This window comes from Sus scrofa, chromosome 13 (genome assembly GCF_054392235.1).
Source record: "Sus scrofa isolate SSC_HxYL_T2T_F1_AM1 chromosome 13, Sscrofa_HxYL_maternal_Yorkshire_Landrace_v2.0, whole genome shotgun sequence".
Taxonomy (NCBI): domain Eukaryota; kingdom Metazoa; phylum Chordata; class Mammalia; order Artiodactyla; family Suidae; genus Sus; species Sus scrofa.
In genome coordinates this window covers 211,637,765-211,664,435 of record NC_139395.1, presented here as the reverse complement: position 1 = coordinate 211,664,435, position 26,671 = coordinate 211,637,765, and the positions used below count along the sequence as shown (strand labels likewise).

Genomic DNA, 26,671 nt, shown 5'->3' with positions numbered 1-26,671 from the left:
TTTCCTTTTAACCAGATCTTATTTTCTTTTCTTCCCCTGCTGCAGGTTTTTTTTGGAGGTGGGGGGAGATGCAGGTTTTGGTACACATTTTTGCTTTCTTGGGTTCCTCTGCTGCTCCTAAAAGTAAATCTTTCTAAAAAAGAAAAAAAATATGGTTGCAATTTGTAGCACAACACATCAACCCATAAAATGGCTTGCTTGACATTTTTGCTGTGATGAATTTCTTTTTTTTTTTTTTTTTTTTTTGCTTTTTATGGACGAACCTCCGGCATATGGAGGTTCCCAAGCTAGGGGTCTAATCAGAGCTACAGCTGCCAGCCTACACCACAGCAACGCAGGATCCGAACCACATCTGCTACCTACACCACAGCTCATGGCAACACCAGATCCTTAACCCACTGACCGAACAACATGGTTCCTAGTCGGATTCGATTCCTCTACGCCACGACAGGAACTCCTGTGATGAATTTCTTATAGGTCAGTTATAGTAATGGACTATAAGAGTATTTAATATTATTGGAGTATCTTATGGTGAGGCTCTTATATTTTCATTAAGAGAATTGTAAACAAGCTTTAACATTTCATGTAAGGTAGGTGATTGATTTCATATTGTTTAGAAAATTATTTTCATAGTTTATTTTAAAGAAAAGGACTACTTGCACCACAAGAAAAATAGTATACGAGTAATGTTAAGGTTGTTTTGTAGGAAAATGGATGAAATTGAAAAGAAAGAGATTAATTTGAATATTACATTTGTTTTTGTCCTTTCTTATTAATAAATATTACATTTCTTAATATAAGATTTTGGCAGATAACTTCAGCTTGGAGTTATTTCTAATGTAATTATGTTGTTAGAGGCTTTCTAGTGATAACTACTCGTGCTGTATTAGTTTTCTCTGTGTACTGTCAGTTTAGGTATCGGTCATATTTTTATAAATTAAAAATACCATTTGGGCGTTTCCTGTAATGGGGCAGCAGAAAAGAATCCAACTAGGAGCCATGAGGGTATGGATTCAATCCCTGGCTTCGATCAGCGGGATAAGGATCCGGTGTGGCTGTGAGCTATGGTGTAGGTCGCAGACACGGCTCAGATCTCAAGTTGCTGTGACTGTGGCATAGGCTGGTGGCTATAGCTCCGATTGGACCCCTAGCCTGGGAATCTCCATATGCCATGGGTGCAGCCCTAAAAATCAAAAAAAAAAAAAAAAAAACCATTTGAAAGGCGTATTTACAAATATAAGCCCCTAAATAATTTAAATTATTAAACTTTCTCCAGATTCAATAGTGAAGAGCAGAAGACCCTGATCTTTGCGCATAGAATATTAACACACAGAATTTTAATATCAATTAAACTTGATCTTAATACTCTAAAATGTCACAGTTTTATTTTGATTGGGGAAAAGGTTAGTGACATATGAAAGTCTTAAGCAAAGAATGATGTATAAGAAATGTGTTTTTTGATACATATAGTAACATGGTACAAGTGAGCAGGAAGAGGCTATATGTTTTCTAAGAAACAAGTATTAGTAATATGGGTTATATGCAGTCAGTATGGACTTAATACATCTAAATTGTTGTTTATGCTTCAGTCAATCAGAATATAACTTGCTACAATATTACCTGCATAGGGTATTTCTTTTCTTTTTCTTTTTCCTTTTTTTTTTTTTTTTGTCTTTTTGCCATTTCTTGGGCCGCTCCCGAGGCATATGGAGGTTCCCAGGCTAGGAGTCCAATTGGAGCTGTAGCCACCGGCCTATGACAGAGCCACAGCAATGCGGGATCCAAGCCACGTCTGTGACCTACACCACAGCTCACCGCAACGCTGGATCCTTAACCCACTGAGCAAGGCCAGGGATCGAACCCGCAACCTCATGGTTCCTAGTCGGATTCGTTAACCACTGAACCACAATGGGAACTCCGGGTATTTCTTCATAGTACAAATATAATTCTTATACTGAAGAATTCTTAATCAAAACTATCTGCAGGGAAAAGGTTTGTTTTCATATGTGAAACATTTTTCAGCTGCTTGTGTGTTTTCTGTGACATCTGATTTCCTAATTTGTCTAAATTTTAAATGTTTTTTGTTAGTTGTGGTTACTGGTAAGGATGGGAAATCAAATTTTCAGCTACAAAGTATGTAATTACTTGTGGATATTAGGATTATTGCTATGCTTTACTCCAAAGTCAGGAAGCTTAAGTATTATCCTACTTCCAAACCTCTATCAGTCCTCTTTTATGTCAAATAATGGTTTAAAAAAAAAACCCAAAACCCTCCGTTTTGGCATTAACATTCAATTTAAGAAAAATAATATTAAAAACATTTTCTTAACTATTTATTAACTATTTTCATTAGATTTAGACTGTCCAGGTCTTTTCAGGAGAAAAAAATCTTTGCATGTTGCTGGCATAAATGGATATATAATCTCTCGGGTATGTCATTAGCTTTTCTCCTATAAACTTTACTATTTACAATATTAATATTTTTAAGAGCTAACAGACGCTTTTTGTAAATCATTTGACTTGTGAAATTAATTTGACACACGGTCTGAAGCGACACCAAGGTGGGTCTTGTGCCGTAGAATGTTGATTTTTAAAACCTGCACATGTTTTCAATGCCTGTTGTACTGAGGGAACTGTGCTTGGAGAATACGGAGGTCTTCTGTTTGCCTTTAGCCATCCGTGCCCCTCTAGTTCCAATGCATCTTGCATATTAATCCACCAGAAGAATCTTCTAAAATCATGTTTAATATTAAACCAAAATGTAACCCCATTTTTCAGTAAATTTAAGTTCAGACTCTTCAAGTTTGCCAATTCAGGCCTTTCATAATTTGGCCCCACCCTGTTGGCTCAGTGTTGATCTCCTTTAAGGGAGGGAGACTCTGGCCTTTCCTCTGCACTTTCTCAAAGTATGGGGGTTTTTCCAGTCCTGGTTGTGCAGTCCCTCTTCCTCTGAGACTTCTAGAATGCTCTTCTCCACCTTCCCAGCTGAAGCCTGTCAGTTCCTGCTCTCGACTTCTTCCTTCTCGAAACTCTGCCCCACCCACCCACCCACCCCAGCTCCCTCTCCTCTCTTCCTTCCCTTCATTTTTTTGTAGGACTTAGTCCATATCACAAGATAAGTGCTTTTTAGATGCCAGTTTTATCCTTCTCTACGTGCTCGTATGCAGATGTTTTTCTTGAATGTAGATGATGAAAGTGACCCTAGCAGGACTCAGTCATCATGTACCAAACTGTCTTGACTTCTACAGGCTCCAGCTGCCCAGCTTTAAAGTTTAAACAAGACATAGGCAATACATGTCATTGAGGACTGGCAACCACTTAATCTTCTTGACTTAGATGGGAAGTGCCGTGAGATACCCAACATGAAATGTCATCTTTCATATTATTAGCACATTTTAAAAATAGGAGGCAAGTGGAAATGATCTCAGATGGTGGATCCCCTTAGGGCCCAAATATCCACTAATCAGTCCAACCTTAGAAATTTTTTTTTTTTTTTTTTTGCCACACCCATGACATACAGAAGTTCCCGGGCTAGGGCTCAAACCTGCACCATGGATCCTTAAGGGCTAGGCCACCAGGGAACTTCCAGCCTTAGAATTCTGTCTTTCTGTTGATAAAGATGTAAATCAGTCATGATGCTATGACTTAATCAATGAGCCAGTGGTTGTCAGGCCTGGATGCACATTATAATTACTTGAGGAGGTTTTTACAAATCCTGGTGCTAGGGCACCAGCCCCTGCTCCTCCCACCCCCAGAGATTCTGGAATAATTAGATTGGGGTGACCATTTCTGAGCATGGTTTATGTAGGCCTTTCTATGATAGATTATGGCATAACTTTTTCGGCTTGTAACTTTTATGCAAAGTAACCATGTTTCCAGAATTTTAATGCTGTTATTGTTTATAATAGCACATTATTGCTATTGTGGGGGTCAGTAATGAGCTTTCTTTCTCTTTTTTGGCCATGCCTGTGGCATGGGAAGTTACTGGGCCAGAGATGGAAACCACACCACAGTCGCGACCTTAGCCACAGCAGTACCTGATCCTTAACCCCGCTGAGCTACCAGGAACTCCAATAATGTGTTTTCTTGAAACCCACGACCTTGACCCAAGTGCCGATGCTCCTCTAGCACTGTTGGTCTGGTGCTTTCACAGAAGGTTGCCCTGTGTTCAGGTTTCTCTGTCTGGATGCCGCCCTCCTTGAGGGAGAGTCCTGGTCTGAGTAATCTTTTTAATCTTAGGACTTAGTTCATTGTGTTACTCATATTGCAGAATAAATGATTATTAAAGAAGTGGCATCGGGGGAAAGACCAAGCCAAACTAGATTACAAACTTTCCATTGGAAGGAACTATTAACCACATCCTTAAGGTTGGTCTGAAATGCCAATTCAAATGTGTGTGATGACTGTTATTTATAACTTCTATCCGTACTGTTAACAGTGTGTTTTAAAATTACTTTTCTTTAAATGGAAAATAATTTTATTATTGATTTCTTTTGTTGCCTTTATTAAAAAAAAAAAAAACAAAAAACCCGAAGCGTATCCTTGGATGACACGTTTTTTAGGACCATGCCCATTTTTAGTGTTGCTCACTTTCGAAAATGACTAGTCCAGAAAACTGTTCAGTTGAACTGAAAATTGGGTGTCTATGGAGCAGTGATTCAGTGTGGCAGGTGGACTCTGTGATTAGCATGCTGTGTCTGAACTGGCGAAAGCAGAGAGTGTGATGGTCGGAAAGTTATGACGCTACGTATTTTTTCTTGGAAACTATCAAGAGGTAAATTTAGATTGAGTTCAGTTTTCCTTTTTTTTTTTTTTTTTTTAAACACTCACACACATGAAAAGGCCATCACAAAGGAAGGCCAAGTAGCCCATCAGACAGATACACACATTAAATTCACAAGCTCTGTCATTATTTTTTAGCCCATCTTATGCGTCAGCAAAGGTAAATAATTTCCTTCATATAATTGCGTCTTCACTAGAAGATGAAATAAAGAGAAGGTCAACACATGGGAAATAGAGGATGATTCCAAAAACAAAAGTTACATATCCTCTGTTTAAAAGATGAGGATCTCCTGGAGTTCCCGTCGTGGCGCAGTGGTTAATGAATCTGACTAGGAACCATGAAGTTGCAGGTTTGAGCCCTGGCCTTGCTCAGTGGGTTAAGGATCCGGCATTGCCGTGAGCTGTGGTGTAGGTTGCAGATGCAGCTCCCACGTTGTTGTGGCTCTGGCCTAGACAGGCAGCTGCAGCTCTGATTCGACCCCTATCTGGGAACCTCCGTATGCCACGGGAGCGGCACTAGAAAAGGCAAAAAGACAAAAAAAAAAAAAAAAAAAGATGGGAATCTCCTATAAATGTAATAAAATTCATGAAGTAATTTTAAAAAATAAAAGATGGGGATCTTTTAAACGGCATTGATGTAAATCCCTAACTCTTAAAATTAGAGCTTTTGTTCTTTTGGGTATTGCATACTGGCATGGTAGTTAAGGATTAATTTCTCCTATCTGTCTAGGGGTAAGATTATTTTCAGGCTTTAACTCTGGACCTGGTTTTACCCCAGTTTGTCTGTCTCCTTTTTTGTCTACCTAACATGAGCCATAAAACTGTAGAACAATATTCTGGAGCTCCTTGTCCCAGAATGTGAAGGAAACATGAGCCGTAAAACCGTAGAACAGTATTCTGGAGCTCCTTGTCCCAGAATGTGAAGTGTCTTGCCTTTTCCATGAAACTGCACACTGTCAAGGCGTCATCATTGCCATTTCCTGGACGTTACTCTGTTCGTCCCAGCATTAACCCAGAGGTCCCTAGACTTGATTGTTTTGCAGCGTCCTTGGTGTCATTAAATTTTTAACAGCACCCCTCAGCCACAGTTCTGTTCATTAAATAGTTAGGTCCAAACTCTAAATATTTGTCCTTAGAACTTTAGCAGCTGTTTGGAAAAAAAATAATAATGCAGATAAATGGAAAATAATTCACGTCCTTCATAACTAACCAGAATTATTGACTTACGGTCTGGGGATGCCTGTCAGCACTGAAGAGCATTTCAACGCTTGACATCCGATTGGACAGCTCCACCGTCATTTCCTGTCCCACGCTGATTTTGGAGCGGTACTTGCTTTTTATCACAGCAGCCACTGCAGACCCACCTTCCCAAAGATACAGTGTCATAAAGGAATGTATTGCAATCAAATGTGAAAACTCCCAACTGCCACAACCCGAGAGTTTTTGGGCAGTGTGCAGCACGGGTTGACTATCTCTGTGTTTCCATCCATTTAAAATATCCCTCATCTCTCCTGGGAGTTTGCTGCAGTGTCCTGGAGCATCTCAGCCTACAGTTTAGACTGTGGCATTTAATTCTTGGGGGTTGTGCTTTTTATCCCCATTTCACAGATGTGGAAACTGAGGCTCGGAGAGATTAAATAACTGCTCCAAAGACATAGTCTTACCATTTGTTTTTTTTCACTGTGCTTATTGTTAGTGCTATTGGTAGGGTGGTGGTTATTTGGGGGGGGGGGCTGGGAAATGAAGAGCAAAAAGAAAGGATGCCAGTGGAAGACTTTAAAGTTGAGTGAAATGGGCGGCATTTTTAACGAGGGAAGTATTAACATTGCTGGGTTTTTGCCTATAAACTGTTAGTACATAAGAGAGAAGCATGGTTTAATTTAGCATTAGGTCATTACAAACAAAGTTTCTTTGCTGGGCCAAGTTAAATGTCAAGTTCTAGAATTTTTGGATGAGAAATGTAGTAGGTGGTGATGACAAGCAGTGTGCACAGGTTCTTTTTTTTAATTGCCAAATGTTGCCAGTCAGCATGATTACCCTTTAGAGAAGTTGCAGTATCTTATCTTTTTAAGAAAAAACTTCAATTTGAGGGAAGAAGTGACTTTTTATAGTTGACTTTTTTCTGCACAGAACTGCTGAAATTTAGACTTGTTATATATCATTTTATGTAAGAGTTGCAAAAATTCATTTCCTTTTTGTAAATAATTTTTGGAATGTTCCTAATTAACAGAAAACAAAGTAAATAGCAGCTTAAATATCAACGCCTTAAAAAAAAAAATCAGAGTTCCCATTATGGCTCAGTAGAAATGAAGAAACGAATCTGACTAGTACCCATGAGGATGCAGGTTCAATCCCTGGCCTTGGTCAGTGGGTTAAGGATCCAGCGTATGGCCAGTTGGAGCTACAGCTGCCAGCCACAGCCACAGCCACAGCCACACCAGATCCAAGCTGTGTCTTCAACCTACACCACAGCTGTGGTGAGCTGTGGTGTGAGCTGTGGTGTAGGTCACAGACACGGCTTGGATCTGGTGTTGCTACGGCTATGGCATACGCTGGCAGCTGTAGCTCCAATTTGACCCCTAGACTGGGAACCTCCATATGCTACAGGTGCAGCCCTCAAAAGAAAAGAAAAGAAAAAAACAAAACCAAAACAGCCTTTCTTCTCCATCCTGGGCAGTGGGATTAGCCTGTTAAGATAGGCCCAATAGTAGTTCCTAAGTGCTTTCATTTCTTTGCCACGTAAGTTTGCTGTGAGGAAGTAAAAAGTGAAGGCAGCCTCTTGCTTTCTGAGATGGACCACATTCTGCCCGTGGAATGTGTATCTCGCTCAGTAAACCTACTTCCACTTAAAAAAAAAATATATATATATATATATATATATATATATATGGCAAAATTTCTCTCTCTCTGAAAAGTAAAACTTTGTTATGTGACTTTTTTTTTTTGGTCTTTTGAGGGCCGCACCCACAACATATGGAAGTTCTCAGGCTAGGGGTCGAATTGGAGCCACAGCTGCCGGCCTACATCACAGCCACAGCAATGCTGGATCTTTAACCTGCTGAGCAAGGCCAGGAATCGAACCTGCGTCCTCGTGGATCCTGGTCGGGTTCGTTACCACTGAGCCACAACAGGAACTCCTGTGTGACTTCTTATGACATGATTTCAGGTCTATCAGATATTCTAAATTGCCCTTAAAATGTAACTAGCCCAGGACTGTAACAGGATATTTGCTTCTGAGCATAAGGGTGTAACAGGATCTGGATTTGCACTCCCACCTTAAATAACAAAAACGACAAAACAAACAAAATATGTGAAACAATTTTCAGCCATTAAACAATAGGCGCTAGAGGACACTGATCCCTGAGAGAAGGGAAACAAATGAGGTGAGCCTTGCTGTCGCTGCTGCCTCCTTACTGCCTTGAGAGCTTCGGTCTCCAGCAGCAGCAGCAGGATGAACCCAGACGGAGCCTGGCAGTCTCCCTGAGTTGAGGAGACAGAGCAGGGACTTTGGGGAAACAGAGGCACCTTGAATTCTCGGAACCGAGTACCAGAAAGGGGTTAACTGCCCAGAGCTCCCGAGATGAGTAGTGGGTTCCCCTGAAGACGTCCTCAGAGTCCTGATGGGTGCCAGTGTCTGAGGAAGCTCCTGAGGCAGAAAGAGAACCACCAAAAAGGAGCAGGCAGAAAAATTCCTGGAGCTCACCCAAGGCTGGGAGTAGTTCATGCTCCCAACAGCTGGAGTGGAGAAATCTGGAACTCGGATGTTGGGTTGAACAGAGAAGAGTTTCTTACTTCAGTAGCCAGGCCAAGTAGCCCTAGGCCAAAGGCCAAGTAGCCCTAGGCCAAATGCCGCCCTGGTCCTGCCTGACAAAGCTTAAGAGCAAGACCCAAAGGGATCAAACTGTTTCCAAATGACTTAATTTCCAAAGAATTCAACCATATCCCAGAACAAAGTTTAGGACTGTTTATAGGAATACAAAATACAGACATATATGTATATGTCTGCAGCATTCAACCTTGTAAATTTCACAATGTCTGGCATTCAGTTAAAAATTACCATGCATCAAAAAAACAAAAAAACAGGAGTTCCCGTCGTGGCGCAGTGGTTGGCGAATCCGACTAGGAACCATGAGGTTGCGGGTTCGGTCCCTGCCCTTGCTCGGTGGGTTAATGATCCGGCGTTGCCGTGAGCTGTGGTGTAGGTTGCAGACACGGCTTGGATCCCGCGTTGCTGTGGCTCTGGCGTAGGCCGGTGGCTGCAGCTCCGATTCGACCCCTAGCCTGGGAACCTCCATATGCCGCGGGAGCGGCCCAAGAAATAGCAACAATAACAACAACAACAACAACAACAAAAAAAGACAAAAGACAAAAAAAAATAAATAAATAAATAAAAAATAAATAAAAAAAATAAAATGGAGACACCTGATTAAAAAAAAAAACAAAAACAAACACAAAAAAACAAAAACAAAAAAAACAAAAAAACAAAAAACAAAACAAAACAAAAAAAATCACCATGCATGGAGTTCCTGTGGTGGCTCAGTGGTTAAGGAATCCAACTAGGAACCATGAGTTTGCGGGTTCAATCCCTGGCCTTGCTAAGTCGGCTGGTGGCTACAGCTCCAATTGGACCCCTAGCCTGGGAACCTCCACATGCCTCAGGAGCGGCTCAAGAAATGGCAAAAAAAAAAAAAAAATTACCATGCATGCAGAGAAACAGGAAAATAGACCCTGTAATGAGGAGAAAAGTCAATCTGTAGAAACAGATGCTAAAATTAATAAGAACATTAACACAGCTATTACAAATATACTCCATATGTTCAGGAACACAGGAAAGAATTAGCATGTTAAGAAGCAACATGAAAAATGTAAAAGACCCAAATCAAACTAGAAGTGAAAAGAACAAATAATCTGAAATGAAAAAAATGCATATATATATGCATATATATATATACTGATGGAGATTAATAGATTAGACACTGCAGAATAAATGATTGGTGAATTTGAAGACAAAATAATAGAAACAACCCAAAAAGAAACACAGAAAAAAGGGCTAAAATAGTAAACAGAACATTAAAGGACCATGAGACAACTTCACGTGGCCCGGTATATACGTGTATTTGGATTCCAGAAGGAAGGGAGTGGAGCAGGAAAATATTTGAAGAAATAATGGCTGACAATTTTCCAAAGTTTTTGAAAACTATACATTTCCAGAGCCAAGAAACTAAATGATTCCTAAGCAGAAGAAACACGAAGAGAAAGAACTACACCCAAACACATGATCAAATTGCTTAAAACCCATGACAGAAAAATCCTAAAAACAGCCCAAGGAGGGGGAAAAAAATAATATGTCTAGAAGAATGAAGATACAAGTTATGATAGACTTTTCTTTGGAAACAGTCTGAGCCAGAGGACTAAGAGCAGATCTTTAATGTGCTGAAATGGGGAGTTCCTGCTGTGGCACAGCGGGTTAAGGATCCAGTGTTACTGCAGGTGTGGCAGAGGTCACAGCTGAGGCTCAGATAGACTTGAGCCCTGGCCCAGGAACTTCCATATGCCTTGGCTGCAGCCAAAAAAAAAAAAAAAAAAACACTGAAATGGAAAAAAAACCTAAACAAACAAACCCAAACTGTCCACCTAGGAGTATGTAACTAGTTACAAAGATGATGTAAAGGCTTTTTCACATGTTCAAAAGCTGAAAAAACGAGCCAGTTATAATGAGAGCAATTTAAACAGTATGATTTTTTTTGCCTCTAGTGCCTGTATTTTCAGAAGTTCTGAGGTTGTAAAGTCTGAGTCAGTCACATTTTGTTACTAGGTTATGTTTATTTTATTTATTTGTTTATTTGTCTTTTTGCCTTTTCTAGGGCTGCTCCCGCAGCATATGGAGGTTCCCAGGCTGGGGTTTAATCGGAGCTGCAGCCGCCAGCCTACACCCAAGCCACAGCAATGCAGGATCCGAGCTGTGTCTGTGACCTACACCACAGCTCACAGCAACGCCAGATCCTTAACCCACTGAGCAAGGCCAGGGATCGAACCCGTGACCTCATGGTCCCTTGTCGGATTCATTAACCACTGAGCCACAACGGGAACTCCTAGGTTATGTTTAAACTGTAAGCTTGAAAGATGCACGAAGAGTGGCATCGATCAGTGCAGTTCAGGTTAGCCTTGTAAGTAGAGTGCCGAAAGGTGGTATAACTTTACAAAGTGCGTATCATGTTTTTACCGTTGACAGTTTACATTTGCCTGAGTTTTTGTTTGTTTGTTTGTTTGTTTTTCATTTTATGGCCACATCTGAGGGACGTGGAAGCTCCTGGGCCAGGGATTGACTCCAAGCCACAGCTGCAACCTACACTTCAGGTACATAAAGTACGGTGAAGGTGGATCCTTTAACCCATTGTGCCCAGCCAGAGATCAAACCCGCACCTCCATAGCAACCCAAGCTGCTGCAGTCAGATTCTTTTTTTTTGGTCTTCTGTATTTTTAGGGCCAAACCCACGGCACATGGAGGTCCCCTGGCTAGAGGTCTAATTGGAACTGTTGCTTAACCCACTGAGCAAGACCAGGGATCGAACCTGCGTTCTCGTGGATGCTAGTCGGGTTCATTAACTGCTGAGCCATGACAGGAACGCCAAGAATTTATTTTAAAAACAAACTTATTCACACATGTAGAAAAGTACATAAATCATAAATGTGCAACTCGATGACTTATTGTAGATCGAACAGAGTTACCACTACCAGTTGAGAAGTAGAATGTTATTACTGGATCTCCAGAAGATTCTTTCATGTTCCTTTCCAGTTATTATCTCCACTGTGATCTGCCAAGTAATCGCTGTCCTGACTTCTTGCATCATAGATTAGTTTTATCTGGTTTTCAGCTGAACATAAGTGGGATCATTCTATATGTATTCTGTTGTGTCCAACTTCTTTCATTCAGTGTTAAATATGGGAGCTCATTCATATTGTAGCATCTGCAGTAGTTTATTCATGTTCATTGCTACGTAGTACTTGTTCCATTGTATGAATATTGTAGTATTCTGTTGACATTTTCTTTATTTCCAATTTTTCCTATTATAAAAGACACTAATAGGAACATCTTTATGCAAACCTTTTGGTACACATACCGCACACTTCTGTTGGATATTTTCTAGGTATGGAATTTCTGGCCATAGGATGTATGGATGTTCCTGGAATATTTTTGCCTCCATTCTTCATTTAGCCAACTTCCTGTTTATTCTTCAGGTTTCAACTTAAAGGTCACTTTCACAGGCAGGCAGGCAGGCAGGACTATTCTAACCACCACCTTCCTCAACAATTTTTTGTTTTCCTTTTTAGCGCTGCACTTGGGGCATATGAAAGTTCCCAGGCTAGGGGGTCAGATCAGAGCTGCAGCTGCTGGCCTGCACCATAGCCACAGCAACCCTGGATTGGATCTAAGTAGCGTCTGTAACCTACACCACAGCAACACCAGATCCTCAACCCACTGAGCCACAACAGAAAGTCCCTCAATAAGTCTAAATTAGGTCCTCTTGTTGCAGTCTGTTGAAACTCCATCATTGTACTAAGTTACTTAGATAATTTATAATTTTGTGGTTGTAAGACTATGTATTGCCTGTCTTCCCAGTAGAAGGTATTAGGACACTGATTTTTTTTTTTTTAATTCCTAGAACTTTGCCAGCATCCTGGTATATGGTAGACATTCAACAAGTACAAATGAGTGAAAAGTTATTTTTATTTTAAAACGTTACCAAGATTGGAATGTGTAGTTTATATAGAACACTTAAATTAGTATCTTTCTGCTAGAATTTTAATTATTTTCTTACTTTTTAAATTATAGTTGATTTACAATGTTGTCGATTTCTGCTGTACAGTAAAGTGACCCAGATATACATATACATATATTCTTTTTCTCACATTATCCTCCATCATGTGACATCACAAGTGTTTATAGTTCCCTGTGCTATACAGCAGGATCTCATTTCTTATCCACTCCAAATGCTATAGTTTGCATCTACTAACCTCAAACTCCCAGTCTTTCCCACTCTCTCCCCTTACCCCTTGGCAACCACATGTCTGTTCTCCATGTCCATGAGTTTGTTTCTTTTCTGTGGAAAGGTTCATTTGTACCATATATTAGATTCCAGATATACGTGATATCATATGGTGTTTGTCTTTCTCTTTCTGACTTGCTTCACTTATATGAGAGTCTCTAGTTCCATCCATGTTGTTGCAAATGGCATTATTTTGTTCTTTTTCATGGCTGAGTAGTATTCTATCGTGTATATGTACCACATCTTCTTAATCCATTTGTCTATCAATGGACATTTAGATTGTTACCATCTCTTAGCAATTGTGAATAGCACTGCAATTAATCTTTTTCAATGAAAGTTTTGTCTGGATATAGCCCAGGAGTGGGATTGATGGATCATACAGTGGTTCTATATTTACTTTGATGAAGTACCTCCATGTGTTTTCCATAGTAGTTGTACAAATTTACATTCCCACCAACAATGTAGGAGGGTTCCCTTTTCTCCATACCCTCTCCAGCATTTGTTATTTGTAGACTTACTAATAATTGCCATTCTGACTGGTATGAAAAGATACCTCATTGTAGCTGTGATTTGCATTTCTCTAATAATTAGTAATGTTGAGCATTTTTTCATGTGCCTGTTGGCCATCTGTATGTCTTTGGAGAAATGTATATTCAGATCTTCTGCCCATCTTTCAGTTTCGTTGTTTATTTTTTGCTACTGAGTTTTATGAGTTTGTTGATTTTGGAGATGAAGCCCTTGTTGATTTTATCGTTTGGCACTATTTTCTCCCATTCCGTAGGTTGTCTTTTTGTTTTTGTTTTTTTTTTAATGGTTTCCTTTGCTGTGCAAAAGCTTGTACATTTGATTAGGTCCCATTGGTCTATTTTAGTTTCTATTTCTGTTGCTTTGGGAGATAGAATTTTAATTATTTGAAAATACAAAGAAAACCTTTTTCCTTTAAAACAATTTCTCTTCATGTATGATGAAATAGAAGGAGTCTTCACCAACAGCTCATTATATGATCTCATTTGAATCACCTAACCTCTAGTCTTTTTCTTCTGAAAATGAGCAGCTTGGACTGCATGATCGCTCGGATCCTCTGCCTAGAGACTCCACTTCTACGCCAGAGTGCTACCTGCATGCAAATAAGCTGACCACAAACTGCAGTGCATGCAACCACAGGCAAATTGTGGTTCTAGGCAGGCTGTGCTGATTGTAATCTTGTTTTCATGCTCTTTCCTGGCTTCCTTTCGCTTGGTCTTCTGTATCAGCTAATGAGAGACAGTCTCTTCCACCTGGAAGGTTTGAGCCACAGCCAAATGTTGACATTGCATGACAGGCCCTTCCCTGGGTAGCTGAATTATTTTGTTTGAAATATGTAATTCATCAGAAGTTAGAGAAATCTGCATTTAAATTTAATCCTCAAAATACCATTCAAGTTAAAAAAAAAAAAAAGACTTTTTAATTATCGGATGATCTCGGATGATTTTGTTTCTTTCCATTCAGGCAGTAGAGTTCGCAATGCAGGCGTGAGCACCCTGGTGACAGTTAAGCCTCTCTTTTAGAGTCACAACTCATGGAAATCAAGAAAGAGTTATGCAGTTATACATAAATATTTCTTAACTACTTCTGTGAATTCTTAACTACTTCGTGAATTCCTATAGCCTGATCTTATGTTTCATTATTCGCCTTCTCATTTGAGGCGGAACAATGCTGAGTAATGCTGGCTGTCATCTGACATGGTGCTATAAAAGTAAGGCACTCCAGCAAAAAAAGCTGTTGAACAATGTGATAGAGAACAATCAGTATGTTAAATTTTGATAGAGAACAATTGTTATATTTGTGCTCTGAGCATTTCCGGTAGTTTATAAATAGAGCACCTCCGTAGCTTCTATTTTCAGTACTTTCCTATGGCTTAAATGGGAATCATAGATGAGGCCTGCCTTCGGTCATGAATTTGTTCTGTTAAAAGAACTTTCAAAACATGCACAGTGTTAAAATAACGAATGAATGAAGTTACTGAGGTAAGTTGTAGTCTATCACTAGCTCATGGCTTTATGTGCTTTTAAACATTTCTTGGAGTTCCCATCGTGGCGCAGTGGAAACGAATCTGACTAGGAACCATGGGGTTGTGGGTTCGATCCCTGGCCTCACTCAGTGGGTTAAGGATCTGGCACTGCCGTGACCTGTGATGTAGGTTGCAGACACAGCTTGGATTCTGCATTGCTGTGGCTGTGGTATAGGCCAGCAGCTGTAGCTCCGATTGGACCCCTAGCCCGGGAACCCCCTTATGCCGCAGGTGCGGCCCCAAAAGGCAAAAGGTAAATAAATAAATAAATAAATAAATATTTCTTAACTACTTCTGTGATGATAAGTAAAGACAACCTTACGGTTTTCCAACTTTTAACTTCGACAGAGGAGGGTTTTAAAGATAATTTATTTAGGATGAATATAAGGAAAACATTTGTAACAGAGGAAGTATAGCAATATCTGCCCTTCCTGGGGTCTCCAGTCTATAATGGCCAGGTCTTCTTCTTTCCCAGTTTACTATATATTTATTATTTGATGACTATATGATAGCTTTGGGAAGAGCAGGTCATGGGCCATTCTCAAGACTGTAGAATTTTATTGCTCCCTTTTAAGTTTATAAAAGCCCTGGTGCCAGTTGAACTTTTGACTCGTTGGAGGAAAATATCTCTCGGATCACTTAGAATTCCAGTGGTCGCACCAACTGGCCAGAGTTATCTTGTCCTCTCTCCTCTCTGAACTTATCTTGGACACCAAAGATGTTGTCAGAATAAGTTTTATCTGGGAAAGTATCAAACATCCATCAAAGAAGAGAAAGTAGTGTCATCGATTCCCGAGTATCTGTCAGCCAGCCTCAGCCGTTATCATGGACACTTGTGCTTATTTATATCCTAATCCAGGTCTCCCCCGCCTCCATGTTTATTTTGAAGTAAACCCTGGACATCATTTAATTTCACCCATAAATAGTTTATGAGGAGTTCCCGTCGTGGCGCAGTGGTTAACGAATCCGACTAGGAACCATGAGGTTGCGGGTTCGGTCCCTGCCCTTGCTCAGTGGGTTAACGATCTGGCGTTGCTGTGAGCTGTGGTGTAGGTTGCAGACGCGGCTCAGATCCCGCGTTGCTGTGGCTCTGGCGTAGGCCGGTGGCTACAGCTCCGATTCAACTCCTAGCCTGGGAACCTCCATATGCCGCGGGAGCGGCCCAAGAAATAGCAACAACAACAACAACAAGACAAAAGACAAAAAAAAAAAATAGTTTATGAGAATAAACATTTATGGCACGTATTTTACTTTGCTTTATTTATCTTTTAATTTTTTTTTTTCTTTTTCTTTTTTTAGGCCCATACCTGCAGCATGTGAAAGTTTCAGGCTAGGGGTCAAATCAGAGCTGCAGCTGCCGACCACAGCCACAGCCGTAACAACACTGGATCTGAGCCTCATCTGAGACCTACATACACCACAACTCACGGCAGTGCTGGATCCTTAACCCCCAAGGGAGGCCAGGCATTGAACCTGCATCCTCATGAATACTAGTCGGGTTCACTTTTGCTAAGCCACAATGGGAATTCCCTATTTTACTTCGCTTTAAATCCTTTTACCTGATGTTATTCTTATTCATATATTCACCAGAAGTAGAATCAGAGGGCCTTCAGATGATCAATTCTAATGATACGAGGATATGTTTAAAAATATAACAATCATTATAGATTTATGCTTAAGGTATATAACCCTGTGCCTGTTGGCTTTAGATTCAAGACTAAGATTTAAAGCATGAATGACAAATAGTGTTGAATGTGACATGGGAAGAAAAGTTTTTCCTTTGAAAACGAGGAGGGAGTTTGGTACCATTGATGCCTGGGTGTCAGAGCAGTAGCTTCAGAAGCGGGCTCTGCCTTGCTGTCTGTGCTCAACAGGCGAGGGAAGGAGGTTCGGCCCTCCTTACCTTAGCTGAACTGCTCAAGATCTTGATTGGCTCAGAATTACTCCCAAAGCAATAACCTTCTTGGCCATTCATACCTGCTCGTGGCTAGAAATCAATCACTTGTAAAAAGAAGGGTGTACTTCTCCTAGCATTTTTTTTTTTTTCTGTGAGGTTTAACTTTAGTGTTATACTCTACATTAAAAATAATTTTTTGTCTTATAAAATAAAGACAGGAATTTAGAGACTACTGAAAAATATAAATCATAAAATAAAATCCCTCATAACAGAGATAACCACTGTCAACATCCGGTTTCCTCTCACCTTTTCTCATGTGGACACCGTGAAAACAGCTTCTCTCATTATTTTGAAGTGTCAGGCTTTTTAAAAAAAATTTATTTTATTGAAGTATAGTTGATTTACCTTGTTTTGTGTTACTTTTTGCCATACAGCAAAGTGATGCACATGCACATATGTATTCTTTGTCATATTCTTTTCCATCACGGTTTATTATAAGATGTTGAATAGTTCCCAGTGCTCGACCGTAGGACCTTGCTGTCCTAGCATTTTGTTTGTTTAGCAACAACAACATGAAAAGGAAGGGGGAAAACCAGCTGTCTTACAACAAGCAGTCTGTCCTCCTCATTGAAAGCACAGTGGGTCAGTTGAAAGACAGCCCTAGCGAGAGAATGAGCGGCCTGAATTTCCGTATCATCGCCACGGTTCCTGAGCTTTTATTTCTGCCCATTCTTTCGCTTTGTTTTCTCCTGAGCTCCCCACACCCCCGCCCGTTTTATGCACTCCCTCAGCTTAAACCCTGGCCCTAAGCCTCCAACAGCACCCACCTTCCCATCCCTACCTTCCCGCCTTCATGCCCCACCCCAGACATCACATTTGTAAATTTCCAGACATCACTCTGAGGAATTGTCCAACTTCAATAATGAGGGCATTCAAGTATTATCAATGGTAAGATAAAATGTTTATCTTTTTTTTACATGTTATTTTAAAACTAACAGAACACTCCCTTTTGTGCCAAAACCTCTCAATTTGTTTATATCTGTTAGATACTTAATCAACAGCTGCAGTGTTCAGAGTGTCTCTGTTAGGTGGGTATTGTATTGACATACAAAGAAATTACACCTACTTTCTATGGCTAGTGGCAGCGCAGTGTCTGTGGTATAAAATAAAGAGAAGGAAGAGATTTCCTTCCAGCCAGAGTAATCAGAGAAACTCTCAGGAAGAAAGCAATGTTTTTTGGTTAGGTATTGAAAGGGGGTAATACTTGGAAGCACAAAGATGGCTAAAGAGTATTTGTGATGGAAAGAAGGTTGTGAACCGAGAGAGAGAGGGAAGGGAAGGGGAGAACCTGGAGCCTGCAGGAGGAGAACACGGTACTCATTTTGGCTGAAGCCTCGGATTGGAGGGGAGGGTGTTGTTGGGAGAGAAGGAAAGATGGAGAGGGATTGAGTAGAGTCGTTACAAATACTGTGTTTTATCTAAAAGTTATACAGGTTAAAGTATTTGGCGTTCTTATTTTAAATCATCTCTTTCGAGTTGGAAGATTCTCAAACCATTTTCTTGAATGAAATTACCAGAGAAATGGGACAGTAATTTAATTAGGTCCTCCCTAATTGCATCCTCTATTTCTCTGTATTTATGGAATTTCATCAAAGAAGGGAAGCTTAGTGGCATTTAGAGATAAAAGCCTCTTAGCTGAGGAATATGCACATGTATTTTTATTTTTAATTTTTTAATTTTTTTGTCTTTTGTGTTTTTTGGGCCCCACCCACAGCACATGGACGTTCTCAGGCTAGGGGTCGAATCGGAGCTGTATCCGCCAGCCTACACCACAGCCACAGCAACGTGGGATCCACGCTGCACCTGTGACCCACACCACAGTTCCCAGCAATGCTGGATCCTTAACCCACTGAGCAAGGCCAGGGATCGATCCTGCATCCTTATGGATACTAGTTGGGTTCACTAAACACTGAACCATGACAGGAACTCCTGCACATGTATTTTTAAAAGTTGTTTTTGCTGGTTACATCAACATTTTTTATTTTTAAATAATTTCAAATGTACAGAAATGTTGACGTTCAATACAGAAGAATCTTTTTCCCGAATTATTTGAGTACTAAGTTGCTGACATAATACCTTGTCACCCCCAAATGCTTTTATTACATATTTCCTAGAAAGAGACTTCCCTGTGTAACTACAATGTAACCATCAAAAAGCAAACACTGGCACCTTACTGCTGTCTAACCCTCAGACTCCATTTAAGTTCATCAGTTGTGGCAACCACGTCTTTCATAACAAAACCACATAGTTGAATTTGGTACCTTTTGTTTAGTTATCACGTCTCTTTCGTCTCCTTAAATGTGGAGGAAGTTTCTCAGTCTTCAACGTTCATGACCTTAAAACTTTTGAAGATGAAGGCCAGTTGCTTCAAGAATGGCCTTCACTCTGGGTTTGTGAAGGACAAAGGGTTGGTGGTTCCTCTTGCTCAGCCTCAGGTTGTGTATCTTGGCAGGAATATCACAGAAGCGCAGCCATGCTCTTTTCCTGGTACCTTGTCAGTGGACACCGTTTTGACTTGTTCTATTACTTTCAGTGTTCACTCTGGTTACTTGGAGTGGTGTCGGTCCAGTGTCTGATTGGCTCTTTTTTCCTTCATAATTAATAAATGTTTGGGGATTTGAGACTATGCCTGATCCCATTTCCCTTCAAGCTTTCAATTTATAGGTTTATTCCGTGATAATCTGTTAACTTCTATAATTTATTTTAATGCTCAAATTGTCCCAGATTACGCCGCCAGAAGGAAGCCCCATTAAGCTGGCTTCTGCATGTTTGTGACATGCCTCCGTTATTCTCTGAAGACTCCTTTACTTCTTGGCACGAAAAATATTGATGTTCTAAGCTGATTTTGTCCCTGCCCTTCCCCTGGAATCAGCCATTTCTCCAAGGAGTCCTAGTTCCGATAGGGGACAATGGGGTGAGCAGGCAAGTTCTGGGCACTCCTGGACATACTGTTTATTATTGGAGTCTTGCTGATCACAGGGCCTGTCGAGAGCGTGTAAGGATGTATGTATGTGCGTACGAGGTAGACCACCCATTCATATCTCTGTCAGTCTGTCTCTCTGTCGAGAAAACTGTGAGTTCACACCAGTAAATCCAATTCCAATCACACTGCAGTGGCCTTTCTAAATTTTCTCTTTTTCCATATTTGCCCTTCCCAGGAGTTCCCATTGTGGCTCAGCAGGCTAAGAACCTGACTAGTATCCATGAGGATGCAGGTTCAATCCCTGGCCTGGCTCCGTGGGTTCAGGATCCAGTGTTGCCGAAAGCTGAGGTGTAGGTCACAGATGCAGCTCAGATCAGATGTTGCCTTGACTATGGTGTAGGCAGGCAGTTGCAGCTCTGATTCAACCCCTAGCCTGGGAACTTCCATATGTTTCAGGTTCGACTGTAAAAAGAAAAAAAAAAAAAAGTGCAATAGGAGTTCTCTTCCCGCTCAGCAGGCTAAGGGTCCAGCGTTGTCACTACAGCAGCTCCAGTTGATGCTGTGGTTTGATCCTTGGCCAGAGAACTTTAGCGTGCTGTGAGTGGAGCCAAACGAAACAAAACAAACAAGAAACATATTTGCACTTGCCTTCTCTGACAGTGAGGGATCTGCTTCCATCATCCTGGACCATTTCTCCTGTGTGGAACCACTCTTCTGTTGCCTCTGCAGCGTCCCCACCCCATGGGTGCCTTCCTCACCCCGCTGAGGCTCCAGCACTCTGCCCCGGGCTTCTCTCCAGTGCACCCGGCCCTCCCCATCCTTCTCAAGCTCCAACCCCCCAGTCCAGGCCACTCCCACCATCCCTGGGTGGACACCACCCTCCTCACTCCACACAGACCTCAGTATCTCCTGCCAGGCTGCCCCTCCTCCTCTTTGCCCACCTCTGGCTTCAACTCCATGAAAAAGACCATCCTTCTAACTCTGCAGGGACTCCCACAGCCTACCAAGGACCTCCTGCCACTCTTCCCCAAACCGTTGAAGCATCCATGGAAAAATAGTTAAACATCCACAATCCTTTAGGTTAAAACTATTTAAGAAGGAAACAGTTGGCTTTCTTTTATGAAATTGGAAATGTCTGGAGTTTAAAGTTCATACGATCCTGCTGTGTAGCATTGAGAACTGTGTCTAGATACTTACATCGCAACCCAGCAATGGGAGGAAAGATTTTACATGCAAGTGTAACTTGGTCCCCGTGCTGTCCAGTGGAAAAAAATAAATAAAATAAAAATAAATAAAATAAAAAAATAAAGTTCATACGGCTCTGAAATTGCCTCCTCCAGTTCATAAATTGGAACATAAATTGCGGAATGCCTCCTGGGTGCCAGGCTCTGAGCCAGGCCACTGGGGACAGGGCGGTGAACTAGACAAAGGCCCCTCCCTCCTGAAGCTGCATTTTCTGACTCAGAAGTTTTTTTTTTCTTTTTTTTTTTTTTTTTTTTTTGTTTGACTCTTTCCTTTCCTAGGGCCGCTCCCACGGCACATGGAGGTTCCCAGGCTAGGGGTCTAATCGGAGCTGTAGCTGCCAGCCTACGCCAGAGCCACAGGATCCGAGCCGAGTCTGTGAACTACACCACAGCTCACAGCAACACTGGATCCTTAACCCACTGAGCAAGGGCAGGGATCGAACCCGCACCCTCGTGGTTCCTAGTCGGATTCGTTAACCACTGAGCCAGACTCAGAAGTTTTAAGCTCAGACAAGTTAGTAACAAATTAGCAACTGTTCTGCCATGTTTCCTCTGGTCAAATGGAAAGAGCAGTAATTCTACTCATGGAGTGGTTGTGAAAATTGAATAATGCATGAAAAATACCTGGCCCTTTATTAACTAAGTTAGCTACTGTCTTAATCACCATAGAAACAATATACAAGGACTTCAGCTGAAACAGTATTCATTGCTCTAAAAAAATTCATTTTAAAATTTTATTTAATATATTGAGAAGAAACCAGAAAGTTCCTGGCAGGGAAAATGACATCTCATCTCTTCTTTGGATCCTTTTTTTTCATTCTGTTAGCATACTTTTACCTATGAATATGCAGTTTACTTTAAATGGTGTGTGTCCCACTTCCTGAGTCTCAGAATATAATACAAAAGCACAGATAACTAAGCAGCATGACATTTGCATGTTTGAATCAGGTGACAGTCTATTAGACTGTCTTCCCTGGGCCTGAAAGACATGACACATTCATATATTTGGAGCACAGTTAATGAAAAGGTAATTATTATACATTGTTAGAAGAGAGAACATTTTGTTGCATGGTAATTTAAGTTATAAAATGACTTTCTTTTTTCTTTTTTTTTTTTTTTTTTTTTTTTTTTTTTTTTTTTATAATATTTATTTATTTATTTATTTATTTTTGCCTTTGTCTTTTTGTCTTTTGTCGTTGTTGTTGTTGTTGCTATTTCTTGGGCCGCGCCCGAGGCATATGGAGGTTCCCAGGCTAGGGGTCGAATCGGAACTGTAGCCACCGGCCTACGCCAGAGGCACAGCAACGCGGGATCCGAGCCGCGTCTGCAACCTACACCACAGCTCACGGCAACGCCGGATCATTAACCCACTGAGCAAGGGCAGGGACCGAACCCGCAACCTCATGGTTCCCAGTCGGATTCGTTAACCACTGCGCCACGACGGGAACTCCGACTTTCTTTTTTCTAAGGGAAGGTGATAACTTGCTATTAAAAATTTATTTTCTTTTTAACTCTTACTAGCCGCTAGGTATTTGAACCCAAATGATGGCTGCTGAAACTGACAGATACATTTAGTAATTCTGTGTTGTTCTATGGGTGATGCCACTTGAAATGCATGTAGCATATAACCTGTAAAGCCCTGGAAGCCTTGCCGTCTATCTTATCATAAGCCTCTCTAAGGTTTGCTTTTGTGTATGCGTGGTAGTCACATGGAAGTTCCCGGGTTCGAATCAGAGCTGCATCTGAGGCCTAAGTCACAGCCATATAATGCCAGATCCGAGCTGCATCTTTCACCTATGCCGCAGCCTGTGCCAATGTCGGGTCCTTAACTCACTGAGCGAGGCCAGGGATCAAACTTGTATCCTCATGGACACTATGTCAGGTTCTTAACTCACTGAGCCACAATGGAAACTCCATGTATGATCCTCTTAATGAGACAGTATTTAGGGAAAGGGATTCTTGTTTTACTTTATAAAATATATATATATACTTTTTTTGTTGTTGTTGTTGTTGTTGTTGTTGTTGTTGCTATTTCTTGGGCTGCTCCCTTGGCATATGGAGGTTCCCAGGCTAGGGGTCTAGTCGGAGCTGTAGCCACCGGCCTACGCCAGAGCCACAGCAACGCGGGATCTGAGCCGCGTCTGCAACCTACACCACAGCCCACGGCAACGCCGAATCGTCAACCCACTGAGCAAGGGCAGGGACCGAACCCGCAACCTCATGGTTCCTAGTCGGATTCGTTAACCACTGCGCCACGACGGGAACTCCCTATAAAATATAATTAAAATTTATATTGTGATGTTTTCTATCTGTGTTCCTTTTTGTTAAATAGCAGTAACTGCTCTGCAAATATATAGTGTAATAATAATAATAGAAACTCTAGGAATGGAGAATGAAATTCAAATCCCGTAACTTTGGAGTTCCCACTGTGGTGCAAGGGGATCAGCAGCGTCTCTGGAGCATTGAGATACAGGTTTGATCCCCTGTCTGACACAGTGGGTTAAAGGATCCAGCTGTAGCTATGGCATAGGTCAGAACTGCAGCTTGGATCCCATCCCTGGCCCGGGAACTCCATATGCTACAGGGTGGCCAAGAAAAGAAAAAGTAAAAGAAATCCCATAACTTTAGTGGCGTGGTGAAATCTTCCTCACTCCCTAACCTCATACCGGGTAGTATGATAAAGACAAAGGCCCACCCTGATAATGAACCTGCTAGAGAACTGTGACAGTATCAGCTAATTGAGCAATCAAGCCATTTCTTCTTAGCCTGTGCTGCCAGCTGGCAGATCACAGCTCATCCGAAGGTGGAATAACTACCTTCTAGATGCTTTGAAAAGAGGTGAGGCAGGTCTCTAGAAGCCTGGAGAAGAGCTTCAGGACGGAGGAAAAGAGCCGTCATGCAAAGTCCTGTGGGAGATTAGGCAAAGCAGTAGACTGAGAAGATAGTCCTTTCGTTGGCAGTAAAGTTCAACAGAGAAGCCATAAAAATCTGCTTATGCACTTTTCTAATGTGGAACATACGAGTATTGTCAAAATATACTGTACTTCTATATCAGAATCTAATTCGTTCGAATACTTATTAGAATTTATAACATGCTAGAGCTCATGTCCAGACCACAGAGGAATGAGGGAGGGGAAAAGGGACAAGGGCGGGAGCTAAGGGGTAAAGAAGGAGGAACCAGTCAGCGGGGAGCCGGGGTGTGGGTGTGGATAAGGGGAGGCTGTAGAGAAGTAAGGAACTGGAAGGGGAAGGACACAGCGAGAAGGAGGCTCCTGTGTTTCTGGATTCATAGACCTTAGAACATAGTATTTCTAATTGTCCACTGAGATACCAGCTGCGGTTTATGTGTCTTTGCTTCTGTGTGCATTTTTTTTTTTTTTTTTTTTTTTTTTTTAATCACACCTGCAGCATGTGGACATTCCCCAGCCAGGGACTGAAGTCGCTGCGGTGACAAAGCCAGATCCTTAACCTGCTTCATCCCCAGGCACCTTCCATGTCTGGTTTTTAAGAAGTGTATTTGCTAAGACCTAGAAAGGTTTTTTTCCTTTAAAGCTTCAGGATTTTTTTTTTTTTTTTCCTCAATAGAACCACCGCAACCAGAGCGGGCTGTCCTAGAGAAGTTATCCCATGGGTTAAATTCGTTAGCAGATAATAGTAACTTTATAGCCAAAGAAGGAAATCCAGATAAAGGCCAGGCTGGCAATTTCCCATTCCTGTGCTAGACGCCATGGTCAAGTCTTGCCATTAGCTTTTGTTATTTAAACGTTAGTGGCCTTCTGTGGGTCAAGCACTGTTCCAAGTGTCAGGGATAAAGGATGACTAGGACGGAGTCCCTGCCTTTAAGGAGCCGGCTGGCTAGTGGGAAAGAGAAGCGATGAGTAGATTTTGAATGTTTTGGCAACACGAAGAGGGAGCTCTCTGAAAGAACCGTGCCCGGAGGAGTCCAGAAAGGTTTCCAGAAAATGACTTTATTGTGCCTGTGTTTTTATAAGGTCAATAGAATTTTTTTCCAAGAGGCAAAGGTTGGGGAGACTCTTGCAGGCAGAAAGCCAGATTGTTGTGCGAAGGTACTGAAGTGGAAAAAGAGCAGGTTTGGGTAATAGTGGGAATTTAATGTGATTGGAGCATAGGATGCATGGAGTGGGAGGGAGAGGGAAGTGATGAAAAATGAAGCAGAAAGGGTATATTGAGGAAGAGTCGGAATATTCCTTGTTACGGAGTTGGGTGTTGTCCTATGAGGTTATCATAACACAGTGTGTTCCCGATATTAAGAGTAGGTAGACAGATCAGTGGGATATTCTTAGTAGTTAGATCATTAGGAGAGAATGGATTAGTGAATAGATGGTGCTGGAATAACCGATTGATTCTTTACAAAAAATATTAAGTGACTGATTTGAAAAAATATATGATGCAATATATATATATTAAAGTCAGATTTATTTATTTATTTTCTTTTCTAGGGCCGCCCCTGTGGCATATGGAGGTCCCCAGGCTAGGGGTCGAATCAGAGCTGTAGCCACAGCAACACAGAATCCTAGCCACGTCTTCGACCTACACCACAGCTCAGCTCACGGCAATGCCAGATCCCTGAGCAAGGCCAGGGATCGAACCCGCAACCTCATGGTTCCCAGTCAGATTTGTTAACCACTGAGCCACAGTGGGAACTCCTAAAGTCAGATTTAGACTTCTGCATTTTTAGTTGAAACTGTGGCAGCATGGCTAAATGGAATCTGATGTTTCAGGTCCCTTTTCTCACCCTAAAATTTTTTTTTTCTTTTTTTTGTAGCATCAGCAGAAAAAGAGGCAATCAAGGGTACATATTCCAAAGTTCTCGATGCATATGGACTTTTAGGTGTTTTACGATTAAATCTTGGTAAGTATTCAATATAGTTGATCGATTTTTTTTCATTTCTGTTTTGGTAATTGTAAGGATTTGAGAGAGACTATCTCTTTGAGACTCCATATTTGAGCTAGAAGTATGGTAACATCTTTTAAACCGTAATTAAGCTAATCTTGAGATAATGTTTGTTGCCTGTAAAAGGCAGGCCCTTGTGATTTGAAGTTTCCAGAGACGGCATCCTATTCGAACACTTTAAGAGATGGGCATCTGTTGTCAAAGAGAAAACCAGGGCATTGCCCTTTTTCTTTGCTTTAGAGCATTCAGGAAAAGATGTCCTAGTGGGAACCACACACTGATCTTCGTGGTTTATGGTGGAAAGGACAGCTGTTGTGTATTCTAAAGGCCTCAGCTTGAGCCTCTTCCTGCCACTTAGTGTCACCATGAGCTGCGCAGTAACCTTTGTGATTACCAGTTTGATTCTCTAAGGGTGTGACTCGAAGTGTGGCCCGTGGACTGGTTACGTCCCAGGAACTGTTTGGTTATTGGTCTGGGTGAGGTAAGAAGCTGGCACCACCGTGCAGATCAATACAGGGCTTCCTTCATTGATAAAGTCTTAACCGTGGAGCAAAAAAAGAAGTCAGCTAAACTGAATGGTGAACCGAAGTGATTTCTATTCTGAAACAGGTACCTTTTCTCATTACGAATTGGTAACTGTGAACTGCTTCGTGTACCATACTTCGAGAAGCTCTGGCTTATCAATGGAGACCTGCCGTTTGTTATAACTGCTGAGTGCTTAGCTAGTACTGTCTGGGTAATCCTCACAGTCC

The 26,671-nt window shown here is 41.4% G+C and overlaps 1 protein-coding gene and 1 long non-coding RNA gene across 51 annotated transcripts in view; one reads left to right on the top strand and one right to left on the bottom strand.

The window, feature by feature from the left end:
- The window catches only part of SYNJ1 (synaptojanin 1), a 102,274-nt gene that overhangs the window by 2,060 nt on the left and 73,543 nt on the right, over nt 1-26,671 (top strand). For all 50 annotated transcript variants that reach the window (XM_021070926.2, XM_013982572.3, XM_013982571.3 and 47 more), the window contains exon 3: nt 25,791-25,877. In XM_021070926.2, the coding sequence (XP_020926585.2) occupies nt 25,791-25,877 (87 nt within the window). The remainder of the gene's footprint in view (nt 1-25,790; nt 25,878-26,671) is intronic.
- Nucleotides 20,189-23,867, bottom strand: LOC146397874 (uncharacterized). The gene is made up of 2 exons (XR_014825132.1): nt 22,459-23,867; nt 20,189-22,096 (listed from the first exon to the last, which is right to left on the bottom strand). It is a non-coding gene; the product is annotated as an uncharacterized LOC146397874 (long non-coding RNA).